Raw genomic sequence first — 14172 nt, forward strand, 5'->3', positions numbered from 1 at the left:
AAAATATGTATTTAAAATATGTATGTAAATATGTCGTACATACATATAGAAATTGGGATAAATATTGACCATTCCTTAGATCGTCAATGCGCTACCAACCTTGGGAGCTAAGATGTCATATCGCTTGTAGTTACACTGGCTCACTCACCTTTCACACCGTAACACAACAATACTAAGTATTGCTGTTTGGCAATATGAGATTAGTGGGCGTTCCCTACCCTGAAGGGCTTGCACGAAGCCCTACTACCAAGCCACGTTAACCAACCCATCAAACATTAATTTAAAAAAATCAAGCAACTAATATAACTGACGTCTGGAGAACATGAGATCTTGAGCCATACGATACATATATATGAGTTTACATTTGAAACTATAACCGATATAATGAACATTACTCTCAATATAAAGAAACTATAATATAAAATGTACACTAATATAATATAAATAGAGTTTAAATTTATTTGTTTACTGGCGTGGCCTTAAGGTCGTCTTAAGGCTTTTAAGTTATACTCGATAATTGTTTGAAGTTTTGTTTTCTATTTCAATTTATAAATCATTAATTTAGAATTTATATTTCAAAAATAGAACACATTTTATTGACAAGCAAGTTTTAGTTTGACGATCGGCGGTTCTAGTAATTCAGTAAGAATTCACTTTTTATATCATCCGTGAAATATTGACAACCGATTTACGGTGATATACTATTTTGACGCGTGTATTCTTGAAATGATATAATCATTATGGTCAATATCGCATATCACCTTCTGACATTTCACGATCGTTTTCCGCGATGAGTTTCGAGTTAGTTCTTACAGAATCTCTACATCATTTTAACATAATATACAACAAACACCATTATAACAATTAATAAAACATATATAAACGAAGCCTTGAAATAAATAAAAAATTAAACGTCATCACCATTAACGACGAAAGATTTGATATTCTCGATCAAATATTCGGACGTTGCCACCGTGACCACTAGACACACATATCCGCTGTAGTGTACAGCCTTCAGGAAAGCCCATGTCTTATCACAAAACACCGCTAACGATAACAGATGTAAATAACTGTGAGGATTAACTATCCTCCACAAACCAGTCGCGAAGAAAAACGTCCCAGACGTGAACGCACTCTCCCGTTTCGATATATCATAATCGGTAGAATTTTCTAATAAATCCTGATATAAGTCAATATATCTATTCCAAGCTAACGACGATAGCACCATTTGACCAGAGAACAAACCAATAACTTGAACTATCCTTTGCAATGTTACTTTTGTCTTATATGATATACCGATTTCAGTTGTGTGATCCCTTTCGATATCTTCACTCGAATTTATCTCCTTCAACTGATGATAAGGTAGAGTGCTAATTGGAGTGTCTTTGTAACCTCTTCGAGGTGGATTATTCTTTAAATACACAAGTATACCTATCATCATAGCTGTCACACCTAACAAATCGCATATGCCATCAACCCAGTATCCAATCGTCCCGACTTCTGACCTCTCGCCTTTTATATGCTTTCTCTCTCTCGCTACGTGACCGTCCAAATCGTCTAAAAACATTCGAATTTGGAACAGGACAACGGCAACCCGACGTGCGGCTAGACTTTGAAAAGTCAACAATTTCGCTCCAACGCAGGCTATGAATACATGAAAAAATGATATCATATTCGGAGTTAGAAATAGCATCTTCTCTGATATATGCAATCCCATATCAACAATCGCACATAGTGGTCCGTATATATAATGATTAATGTGATCCACCATTAAGGCTTTCACGGTAGGGTGACATAATGGATTTATATTACAAGGTATCCAAGTTACATCTTCATAACTCTGCTGCGCTTTTAACGTAGTTTGAGTTGACGTGTCTTGTGTTATGTTATCTGACTGTTCGAATATATCTATTTTATAATTACTTATTCGTAGAAATAGAAAAGTGTCCATGTAAATGCAATATATAACAACTATTATGAGTAAAAATGTAAGAATTTTACTCGCTTGAGACGAAGGCCACATCATTTTGATTATATAGGAGGATTTACGCGGTGAACCCTTGGCTATCTTTAACCAAGGGCGTGTTGACTAGCTCTTGTATATAATAAGGCTTCCAACTCAGCTTATATACATCTCGATAAACCGCAGATGTTTTAATAATGCGTGGGTTACGAAACCTCACTCTATTCTATATTCTATTTATAACACCATGAAATCTTCGCGTTTCGCTCACCGTCGTATACAAAATTTGAATAACATAATTCCACAGTTTTATTATTTTCTTCTTATGTACAAAAATTGTCTCGTATAACACGTCTTCGCTTCATCGAAACTTACTGTTCAACCAGAACATAAGTAAATGCATTTCTCACTTGTTATTTACTATCACTATACATTTTAAACTTCGCTATACAAAAACACAAGTTTTACGACGGCTCCGGAACGTAAAACATTTAAAATCCACGTTAAGCGTTCACAGCGGATATCGTATCAAAACACTCGAACGGAATGAAACAATGGTCGGGTAACAAAAGTCCTACATTATAAAAACTTAATAACACAATAACGGACGTTTAATACACAATGTTTACATAACGTTATTCGTTTTAAAGAATGCGATGCGACCGCTACATGCGTGCGCATCTCGCTGCGTCTACAGACTGAATGGCGGCCGTTGCCTCCAGCGGCGAGCCGGTACCGAAAAGCGATGGCGCCATTCCCGCCGAAACAACTGCCAAAATCTGACCTTGCGTGACTCAAATTTTTATGCGACCAGCATTAAATACTAACGATAAGCTTAATAAAATAATAAAGGCCAGAAACATGACAGGTTTTAAGAATTAATTCACGAAAGGCAATACCTTCGCTGTTGCATACGTGTAAACTTTTTTTACATAATAATTTAAGCTTTCTTTTTGCATATTTTGCTAATTAATTTATTCAAATGATTTGTTTTCTGTTTTTACACAAACCTGTGCCCTATAATACGTCTAATGGATACGGATGGATGGCTGACCATAAGGCAGAACTTAAGTTCCAGATTTGGTGGTCGAGCATTGTGGAGTTGCACAATGCACATCAGAAATTCTACGGCCAAGCAGCAATACTTAGTATTGTTGTGTTTCGTTTTGAAGGGTGAGTGAGCCAGTGTAATTATCTGTAATTAAAAACAAGGGAAAAAACACAACTTAGTTGCCAATGTTAGTGGCGAATTAATTTGTAATGGATGGTTAATATTTCTTCCAGTGCCAATGTCTTAGGCATATGTGGCACACTTGTTTGCCTACGCATTTAAAAAAAATCGAAACTCGGTGTAGCGGCCAGTGTTTAAACTCTATTGCCTCAAAAATCACAAAAAGCTGTTAGTCCGCTTTGTTTTTACGCATTTTTGCACTACATAATAGGTATGCCCTGAACAGTTGACTTGATTAGGAAAATTTTCGATAAGAATTAGCAAGGTTACTCTGAGAGATAACCACTAAAGCGTCATTTCGATTACACCTTCAATTCAACGCGTTATCTAAAATCTCCTTTAATAGAATGTACTAAATAATATTATATATGCTAAAGTTAATTTGTTAAATTGGTCATCACGAAATTTTGCAGACATGTTGTCCGAAGTACAGAATTTGACACAGGATACTTAATACTTAAATTCATACGCGGTCGAATCCGCGGGAAATTAGTTTTTTTAATAAATAATAAATAAAAACGTATGTTTTGATGTTTGTTACTTAACCACGTGAATACGGAATTGGATGAAATTTGGAAAAAAGATAGCTACAAAACCCTATATTCTGAATTAATACATAATACGCTTTTTGTTCCAACTACATATTGTAATAGTCAATAAAACTTTTAAATAAAGTAAATTAAAAGCAGCGAAAAAAGTCTTATTTTAATAGCGTATATAACCTTTTTAATAATTCCATTTAAATATTAACTTATATAACATCTATTAAAATTTATAAAACAAAAATACTCATTTCATATAATCAATAAAAACTTGAAACTTTGAATCCGATTAATCTCTTACGTGCCTTTGCTATCAATCCGCATCCGTGAATTTAGCTGAATAATTTGCGCTTAACAAGACTAGACAAGCCGAGATAAGAAAAAAATACAATAAAACATTTCAACTGAAAATTTCGTAACTTTATCTAGGATTTATTATAAAAAATAAAATATACGAAACAACACAAAATAAAATAATAAAAAATAATAATTAAATAATAATAATAAAATTATCGTGGAACATTATTCACACACGGCCATCTGATCCCAAACTAAGCAGAGCTTGTACTATGGAAACCAGACAACTGATATACTACATATACTATTTATCTTTTGTAAATACCTACTTATATAGATAATTACACCCAGACTCAGGACAAAAAGACATGTGCATGCACACAAATATCTGTCCTGGGTGGGAATCGAACCCACAACCTTCGGCGTGAAAGGCAAGCATCCACCAACCACGCCAACCGGCTCGTCAAAATTAAATTGTATTGTATTTATAAATTTAAAGTAACATATATGTAGAGAAGCGAAAAGGCCAGTGGGCAGACCACACGCCCGATGGTCAGACGATTTTAGGAAAATGGCGGGTGCTCAATGAATGCGATTAGCACAGGACCGGGAGAATTGGCGCGTTTGTGAGGAGGCCTATGTCCAGCAGTGGATTAATGGGGGCTGAGTATGATGATGATGAACATATATGTAAACCAAATAAATGCAAAAAAATGAATAGTTTTATTTCATGAAATCTTAAAAACCCATTTCGTATAGTAGTTCGGCGTATTCGAAACGACAAGATAACTATTGAGCGTCGGAAAATAACTAATAAGGTTAAAAATTTAGGGTTAAAGGGTAAAAAATCCAGATAAGTTAAAAAAATAGATAACATAATGTGAAATAAAAAAAAATTCATTGATAAATATAAAGAAAAAAAATTAAACAAGAAAATGATAATAATAAAAGTACCTGATTGCGAAGAAATGTGACACAACAAAATGGGTACAACACAGCTCGTTGTTGAGGATATTACTCGAACCTCAACACTGGTTTTCTGTGGCTCTCTTTTCCAGGAGTGACAATATATATATAAATTACAAATAAATAAACTTAAGTTTGCTCTGATAACGTAGAAACGACATTAAAAGTTTATTATTTCACATTCACTAGTGGTAGGGCTTTGTGCAAGCTCGTCTGGGTAGGTACCACCCACTCATCAGATATTCTACCGCAAAACAGCTGTACTTGATATTGTTGTGTTCCGGTTTGAAGGGTGAGTGAGCCAGTGTAATTACAGGCACAAGGGACATAAAATTTTAGTTTCCAAGGTTGGTGGCGCATTGGCTATGTAAGCGATGGTTGACATATCTTACAATGCTAATATCTAAGGGCGTTGGTGACCACTTACCATCAGGTGGCCCATATACTCGTCCGCCTTCCTATTCTATAAAAAAAACATGCCCTTTCCTTCACAATTCTTTGTTCACAAATCATTTTTAACGTTATTTCTATTCTTTTTAATTAGCACAGATAAACTATTACCGAAACTTAAATGAACACTTAAGGAAGAAAATGAACACAAAGGAAAACTTAGCAAACATTAAAGAATTATTACAATTATTCCTTTACATATATATGAGCGAAATAACACTCATCACGAGATCTCCTAAACTATTCCAACGATTGACTTGAAATGTGACACAGTTTCTCCTTCGCCGACGTAGACTCTCACTAAGAACGGATTTTAAGCAAATCCTATACAAAATTTTCTCAAAACAAACATTTCCTCTCCTACCTACACGTGCGAAGTCTGGGCGATTAGCTTGTCTAAAATGTAACTAAAAACAGCTTAGGATTCATGACCAGGCCTACAGGATACCGAGGGTCCCGACCCAGCCAAAAATAATATAATTTCACTCTAATTGCTTCGGAATATTAATAGGAATTTAAATCGTATATTTGATTCAATAACCATGAATAAAAGATGTTTATAAAATACTATCATCGATCTTAAACACTGAAACCATTTTGTTCAATTACGCATTCAAAATGTAATTAACCTATTTAATTATAAAAACAAATAATTTTAATAAATTTTAACATATAAATAATTAAACAATGCTAACAAAGTATAATTATCTTTCAAGGCCAAGTAGATTTATGGACGTAATACTAAGATTAGCTATCAAACTAGGCTCGTGTCTATGCTGTCGAGGTCTAGAGCATAGCAACAGCAATTCGATGGCATTTTTCGAGATTTCGTTTTATTATTGTAAGGTTTCGTTCCGTTAATTGAGATTTGCATTCTAAGCTATTATACATTTTTTTTTTTTTTTTTTTTTTTTTTTTATTTAAGTTTACAAAACTGACTTACAACTAGTGCATACAAAATAAAATCTACGCTAAACAGAGTGTTAATAAGTTGCAGTCTTCTGGATGTAAACCTAGCATGCTTTAAAAAAACATATTTAACAAGAACAGTACTTGTGCAATTACTAACTAGTTAATTATTTAATTATTACATAAACTAATGTGATTTTGTTTTAAGTTTATTCTTAAGAGAACCAACAGATTCACTAAAGACATCTAGGTGTTGACGACTACAATTCGCAAGCGAGCAAATACGGTAAATTGGCGAATGTTGACCAAGATTTGATTTGACATCAGGTAGGCTAAATATTTTACGATTTTGTAAACGGCTACCTTGACGCGGAATGTAGAAACTAATTTTAGCAAGTAGATCAGGTGCATCAATATATCCGTGCAATAATTTGTATAAAAAAAGAAAGTCAGCAGCTTCTCTTCTATATTTAAGAGTTTGCACTTTATAATTAATTAGGCATATATAGATATATAACATACAAGAAGTCGCCCACGGCTTCAGCCGTGCTGCCCTCTACATGATTCAACCATCCTTGTGGTTCAAGTTGCTTCATAGAAAATTTCATCAAATTCATTTCAGTAGTTTAGCCGAAAGCGTAACAGAGGAACAGAGACTTTCGCATTTATAATATTAGTATGATATTTTTTTAATGTTTTGTTATTCTTCGCACACATGTAAAGGTGGCAAGTGTTAGATTCCTTATGTCCCGTTCTATAACACCAGCTCCATATTTATGCCTTAACCTACAGGGCAATGACCTAGGGACCCAGCCAGCCAAGAGCCTCACCCAGCTAAAAATAATATAATTTTACTCTAACCGCTTCAGAATGGAGGGCCTAAAATGTCAAAGGGCCTAGGGTCCTTGGATCTCTAAGCCCGAGCCTGACACTAACAATGTTTATACAAAATTTTATAAGGATGAAAGCGTAAAAACAAATAAGCAAACTCACTATCGTATTTATAATATAAGTTAGGATTATATAAAATAAAAACTATTTAGCTTGGTCTTGTTATTGGAGAAATGGCATTTAATTTCTGTCGTAAGCCTACGTTCATGAGTGCCAGATAGTTTTCACTATTCTAGTATGATTTAGATCTAGTATTATTATTATTATTTTTTTAAAGAATAAGAAGACGTCATAGGTAAGTGGTCACCAACGCCCATATACATTGAAATTGTAAGAAATGTTAACCATCGCTTACATCACCAATGCGCCATCAAGCTTGGGAACTAAGACGTTATGTCCTTTGTGCCTGTAATTACACTGGCTCACTCACCCTTCAAACCGGAACACAACAATACCAAGTACTGCTGTTTTAGAGTAGAATATCTGATGAGTGGGTGGTACCTACCCAGACGAGCTTGCACAAAGCTCTACCACCAGTAATAATATTAAATAAGCAATTCTAAATAAATAATATATATATATAAGAAATTTTATTTATATCATTTTATTTTTATCACTTTGTCGCTAATTAAATTGTCGCTATTTTAATATCCTGCGCCTGCGCATATTATGCGATCACGCGCTTTTATCACTTTGCTATACTTTAAAACATGTTATGATATTTAGATATACATGTATATTAAATCAAATTATAATTGATATATTGGATTTTACTTTAACCTAGGATTAAATTTTTGCATCTATGAACAACTGCGTAGATTTATATTATTATATGCTGTTCGTTTTTATAATAATTAACCAATGAAAAAACATCTTAATTAAAATCTATATGCTTAGGATTCTGCAAAACTTTCGGAGAAGTGCGCAGGAATTACATGAACTAATTCCTTCCGACCCCTTTTACTATCGAACGGCCAGGCGATCAAAGCGCCATAGGTACGCAGTGGAAATACCCCGCCTACGTACGAAACGCTTTGAATCCACATTCATCATTCGCACTGCGAAACTGTGGAATGCTTTGCCCGATTCCGTAATTCCTGATAGGTACAACGTTCGTGTCTTCAAATCCAGAGTGAACAGGTTTCTTTTAGGCAAGCGTGATACATCCTAGACCATGTCGATGAATAAGATCAGGTAAGTCAACAATCAAACGCTTCAAAGCGTAACTGAGTTGATTCGTCTCGGTAGAATCTACATTTATAAACAATAATAGCTTTATGTAAACGCTCAGGTACTTAAATGTTTAAGTACCTAAGCGACAGAGCTTTGCTCGTCGAATAATTAATTATTAGATGAGCAAAGCTATTAAAAATATTAAAAAACGTTACTTTTTTATATAAAAATTTCCTTTTAAATAAAAATATTATTGTCATATATGTATACAAGATTTATTTAATGTTATAATATTAAATACTGTTACATAAAGAGTTCAAATGAGTACCGGCTACTATTTTGACCGAAAGTGGGAGATTCACGGACTGTCGTTTTATTCTTCATTTATTTCTCCTTATTTATGTGTGTATCACTATATGTAATATACATTTTAATAATAATATTGTTTTGTATTATATTATAATGAAAGTAATAACCTAATAAAATAAAACAAATAAGAAACTAACCTGCGGCACTTGAGTTGATTTCCCGCAGCCTGTTTCTCCAATAAGAACCAAAGTTTGGTACTTCTCTAAAAGATACAAAATATGATTTCTATATTGGAACACCGGTAACTTCTTCCTTTGAGCTTCTAAAGGGAGATGATGGTATCTATTATAAACAAAATTAGTCTTTGCATCACTGTCAATTGATAATGCCGAGTCTACATTGGCATTGACCAATGTTTCTATAACACCGTCTTTATTCTTTATCGGGTACAGCGTGTCATTCCCTGGAAAAAATTAATAGCATTAATATTTGCGTTGATTTATAATTAAGTCTAGGTCTACTAAAACTATTTTTAAAATTCACAAGTAAAGTTATTTATTTTATCATTTATATTTTATTTTTATAAAAGTTTGTCTTCCTAAGAGATTTTTTCTTGAGTGTGCATCATTTGAGTTTGTATAGCCTATTCCAGCCATAGGAAAAGTAAATATAAATAAAACACTCGAACATTACATTCATGAAAAAAAATGTTTTGAAAGTTCCTAGGAGCTCTAGAATAGTAGCAGCAAAATTAAAGTAGGTATATGTAAATATGTAGAATTAGAAAGCATAGCTATTAGCAAATTCACATATTTTTACTTATTTCTAATTTGAATAGACTGTAGGTATATTTATGATATTGTTTCAACAAAACTATAAATATAATATAACAAAATAACCCGATGGTCACCACCGCCAATAGACATCGGTGCTGTAAGAATCATTAACCAATCTTTACATTGCCAATGCACCACCAACCTTGGGGACCAAGATGTTATGTCCCTTGTACCTGTTTACTCTGGCTCACCCATTCTACAAATCGGCGTACAACAATACTAAGTAATGCTATGTTATGAAAATTATGCAAACATTTTTATTTTAATTACATAAAAACCTTTTTTTTTATTTTAGGTTTTTACTTCTGTATTATACTACTAAATCTTCAATTAAAAAAATAATATACAGAAATCTATCAATAATTTTATTATTTAATATAATTAAATAATTTAGTTGAGAGGTTAATAATGTTGAGAAAAAGTAAGCCTTAAGCTATTTTAAATATTTCAAATTTATCTTGTCTCATTATAAAATAAGTGAGACAATGCAATTTTATTTCATATTTGTGTAAGAAAAAGAATTAGTTTACTTACCCGGTTTTAAAAACACTGGTTTTTGTGAAAGCATTTTTTTCAAAGCTTTAGAAGCTACGTCTTTACTAACACAATTATATCGTATTTTTTAAATTCATTTGATTAAATTATTAATACTTCAATATCACGTTTCAAAACCTTAAAAAATAACAGCACTAGTTTGTAAACACAACTTTCGAAACGCCGAGGTAAAACAGTACTTTGACGTTTAGTTTGTGACAGCTCAGTCAAAGCAACCTTCTTAAATAAATAAACAGTATTACCTGCTACGTAATAAAATAATACACTTTAGATTTGACGACTTCAATAATTTTCGAGTAGAATCATTCAAAATCGTAGAAAATGTGACGAATTTCGTCTATTTATTTTTATTTAAGCCAGATAAATTTAGCCAGTTTTATTATTTAAGAGTATGGACTTAGAAAAAAAAATTAACCCCTTCAAAATCAGCAAATGCACTAATCACTATAAAAACACCTCATTTTTATTAAAAGAATGTAAATAATTATATTATGTACTAAAAACATCATAATCGATCGATCTATCCACCTATACCTACTCTGCTGATACATAATATGTCGTAGGCCCCGCGTGTTTTTTTGTTCATGTGATATTTTATGCTTAATTTATCTGAATTATTAATGTTTGGGAATAATGTCTTTAAGATAACATCAACACCATAAATATAGAGTATTGTAGTTTTTTAAATCAATGAATATAAATTATTAAATAAGAAACTACCTTAATTTCAATAAAAAAATAACCTATAAAAGAAGACGATCTTCTTTTCTCTAATTTAAAATAAAAATAAACCAGTACTAGAAAAATATTGTTACCGATTATGATAGTTGATCTAACCTACTGAAATATAATGAACTTGAAGAAAAAAAAAAACTAAGAATTTAAATATAATTTAATAATGATACAAATACAATAAAATAATATTATCATCCTGCTAGTTGTGGATATGAATTAAATTGACTCTGTGAATTTACTGCTGACAATTTTTCTACAATATTATTAGATTGTGTATTGTATCCCGTAAAAGGTATTCCATATAATGTTGAATAAGCAGGACCTAAAATTTTACTGTATGGATTATAATCATTAGGACTTGGTTGATATACAATTGGAGTATTATAATCAGAATTAATGTAACCGTTCATTATTCCAGAACGTTCGGCATCAGAGTAACTTTTGAAAGAATTATCATAACCTGTAGCAGTCATTGTTGCTTTAAGAAGTTTTTGGATTGGCTCTAAGGTTTGGTTGTTACTCATGTTTAAATTTAGAAAATTCGCAACAGACAAATTAGCATTTAAATCTTGAATTGCTTTTAATTTTTCGTTATCAACGTTATCGCGATCTTCTAGTAATTTAGCTGTAATGAGTGTACCATTAGTAGAAGTAAGTTTTACGAGTTCTTCATCATTCAGATCTTTTAAATTTTCTGATGTTTTTATTACATTTGAACCACTTAGTAGTTCCTGGTATAGTTGATTAGGTTTACTTCTCAAGTAAGGTTTTTGTATTAGAAGATTCTGAATATTATAAAGGAATTCATTGTAAGGCATTTTATATTTGACATAAAATAATGGTTCGTAAACTGGCTGCGATCGTTTAAGCATGAATGTTAATTCAACATTTCCATAATTCTTAGGTACAGAATTCAATTTAACTAAATTAGATACACTAAGCGGCTGAGACGAAGCAGGTAATTGAGTGCCATAATTTTCTTGTTTGGTATTATCAGCAATAATCGTATTAATGGCGTTAGGGATGACATATTTATTATATTGTGACGTCAACGAGTTAGGAATTGTCAGTTTATATTGAGGTTTTTGGTTAAGCCCCAAGAGTTGTGTATTTTGATTTGGCGATTCCTTATAACTCTGATATGGATATGGGTATGGATAAGGAGAGAAGTTTTGATTATTAGGAATACCAACATATTGTTGTGGTATTTGTTTTATAAGTTCAGGTTCCTTGTTGTGATTTGTTAAATATTGTGAGTTTTGTTCGATGCCTTGTTGAAAATAGCTTGATGTATAGTCTTGTAGAGGATTTTTATTGCCTATAACAGTAGGATAGCTTTGTATAGGTATATTGTTAGCGGAGAGCACTGCATCTGCTAACATGTTTGTTTCTTTTTGATTTGTATTTGTATTAAGATTGTTTATTGCTGAAAAAATGTCTTTGAATGAAATATTATTAAAATCGTTTGGTCTGCTTGGTAATTGTTGCGGAGAAATACCATTTAGAGCATAATTCTCTTTGTCACCATATACAAAAGGCTTTAAAATTTCATTATATGATTTTTGTTTCCTATTTTCTAGATTTTCTACAGGATAATAGTTCAGTACGTCTTTCGCTTGTTTAATATCTGAAATAGGTTTGTAATTTTGAAGAATGCTCATTATATCGTAATCCTGTTTCATTTCTTGGCTTACTTGAGGCATGGCATTGTTTTCTTTGTCAGCTTTCGTTAAGGGAGTTTCATAATTTGTTAAATATTTAAAATCGTGTAGTGGTTTTTGATTTTGTGACATGGTATTATGCGATAAAATGTTATCAGAAAAGTTTAAGCTCAAAGGAGCCGAGTCATAGGCGCTACACTTTCCAGTTAATCTGCAATAATTGGCAACATGCATGTAAGCGTTTTTTATAAAATAAATTAAAGTGCCCAAAATATACTCGCATTTATATGTCATTGGAGTTTCATATTGCGATGGAAATTTTTCCTTCGAATTACCTGCATTTTTATCTCGCAAAACACGTTCATTGCTTCTTGCTATTATTTTATCTAATTGAGATTCAAGATTGTTTAAGTTATTATTTAATTTAAATTTATCTTTTGAAGGTTCCTTTTCTAGAAACCTCATCACAGTCGATAGTCCATAGTTAAGTTTTTCAGGCTCCAACATAGTGGTGTCTTGTGGTATTAAGTTCGTCAGTATATAAATAGCCTTAAGTAGGATAGCTGTATTTGGACAATCTGATGACCGTTGTTCTTCCAAATTTGACTTTTGGTTTGGCTGTAAGTGATGAACATTTAATGTAACTAACTAACTAAATTATCATACATGATGAGGGATACAAATTAGTTTCATTAAAGTGGGCTACAATTTATTTTAGTACACCAATATAACCATTTAGCCTAACTCGTTTTGTGTTTGGTGTTGAAAACAAAGTAATGTCATACGTAAGTCATAAGAATAAAATTAGATTGATCATCTCTGGGTACACTTGCTTAACTACCCCCAGCGTTTATAGTTGCAAGATTCCCACTATATCTATACTAATGTATAATATGTAGTGGTAGAAATAACACTAATTTTAATTATTATCAACTCCATGAGATTAGTGGCATTTGGTGGCATTGTAAAGACATTATCGGAGCTTTAATGGTATAATTGTACTCTCAACGTCTTATGCTGACTTATAAAAGCATCATAATATATATCAAGATAGATGAATATCTTTCGTGTGGTATCTATCCAGTAATTAAAATTGTATTAATCGATAATAATTATTTATATACATATATTTACCTCATTTTCCAATGCCTTAAGAGACGTAAGGTAACAACACAATATTAAAGCGAGCAACATGCTTCCACTTATCGCTGCAGAAAATGTGCGAATTTGAAGCAATTTAGTCAACGTTGTTAAATTACGAAGTGTGAAATCGATGAAAAGTTTAATTATATCATAGGGAGTGTTAAATAATAATAATAATAATTTATTTATTCAAGTAACAAGATTCATATTATCATAAACATTACAAAGAAATAAAATAAAATAAACACTATCTACTACTTATACAATTTACTGGTCCAGCTGAAACTTTACAACAGCGGTTTATAAATATACAGTCTAGTCTGTTAGAAACCATGATTAGAATTTTGTTGGAGCTGACCCGCACCCTATGTACCAAGGATGCACACTTTTTTCGCATTAATGCGTAAAAACAGAAGCGAGGCAACCCCATCAGCTATTTAAAGGCGATAATGTACTGGACACGAAGAGCGTTATATGATTTTAATGTATAATTAGCCCAAAAACTACATGT

General features: G+C 32.2%; 3 protein-coding genes across 4 annotated transcripts in view; all 3 read right to left on the reverse strand.

The window, feature by feature from the left end:
* Positions 1-10299, reverse strand: part of LOC126778464 (probable ATP-dependent RNA helicase DHX35) — a 60325-nt gene extending 50026 nt beyond the window's left edge. Inside the window, exons 1-2 of one of the 2 annotated variants that reach the window (XM_050502035.1) lie at positions 10102-10299; positions 8929-9194 (exon numbers count right to left, since the gene is read on the reverse strand). In XM_050502035.1, coding sequence (XP_050357992.1) covers positions 8929-9194; positions 10102-10135 — 300 coding nt within the window. In that variant the 5' untranslated portion in view covers positions 10136-10299. Of the gene's footprint in view, positions 1-2234; positions 2288-8928; positions 9195-10101 lie in introns of those variants that run through there. The other variant, XM_050502037.1, reaches the window with a different exon arrangement.
* On the reverse strand, positions 100-2242 carry LOC126778522 (ceramide phosphoethanolamine synthase). The gene has a single exon (XM_050502159.1). The coding sequence runs from the start codon at positions 2024-2026 to the stop codon at positions 908-910; it is 1119 nt and encodes a 372-aa protein (XP_050358116.1). The 5' UTR covers positions 2027-2242; the 3' UTR covers positions 100-907.
* Positions 10300-10996: 697 nt separating the features above from the next.
* LOC126778465 (uncharacterized) lies at positions 10997-13773 on the reverse strand. The gene is made up of 2 exons (XM_050502038.1): positions 13653-13773; positions 10997-13136 (listed from the first exon to the last, which is right to left on the reverse strand). The coding sequence occupies exons 1-2, from the start codon at positions 13710-13712 to the stop codon at positions 11049-11051; spliced, it is 2148 nt and encodes a 715-aa protein (XP_050357995.1). The 5' UTR covers positions 13713-13773; the 3' UTR covers positions 10997-11048.
* Positions 13774-14172: the final 399 nt, after the last annotated feature.

This window comes from Nymphalis io, chromosome 26 (assembly GCF_905147045.1).
Source record: "Nymphalis io chromosome 26, ilAglIoxx1.1, whole genome shotgun sequence".
In the NCBI taxonomy this organism is placed as follows: domain Eukaryota; kingdom Metazoa; phylum Arthropoda; class Insecta; order Lepidoptera; family Nymphalidae; genus Nymphalis; species Nymphalis io.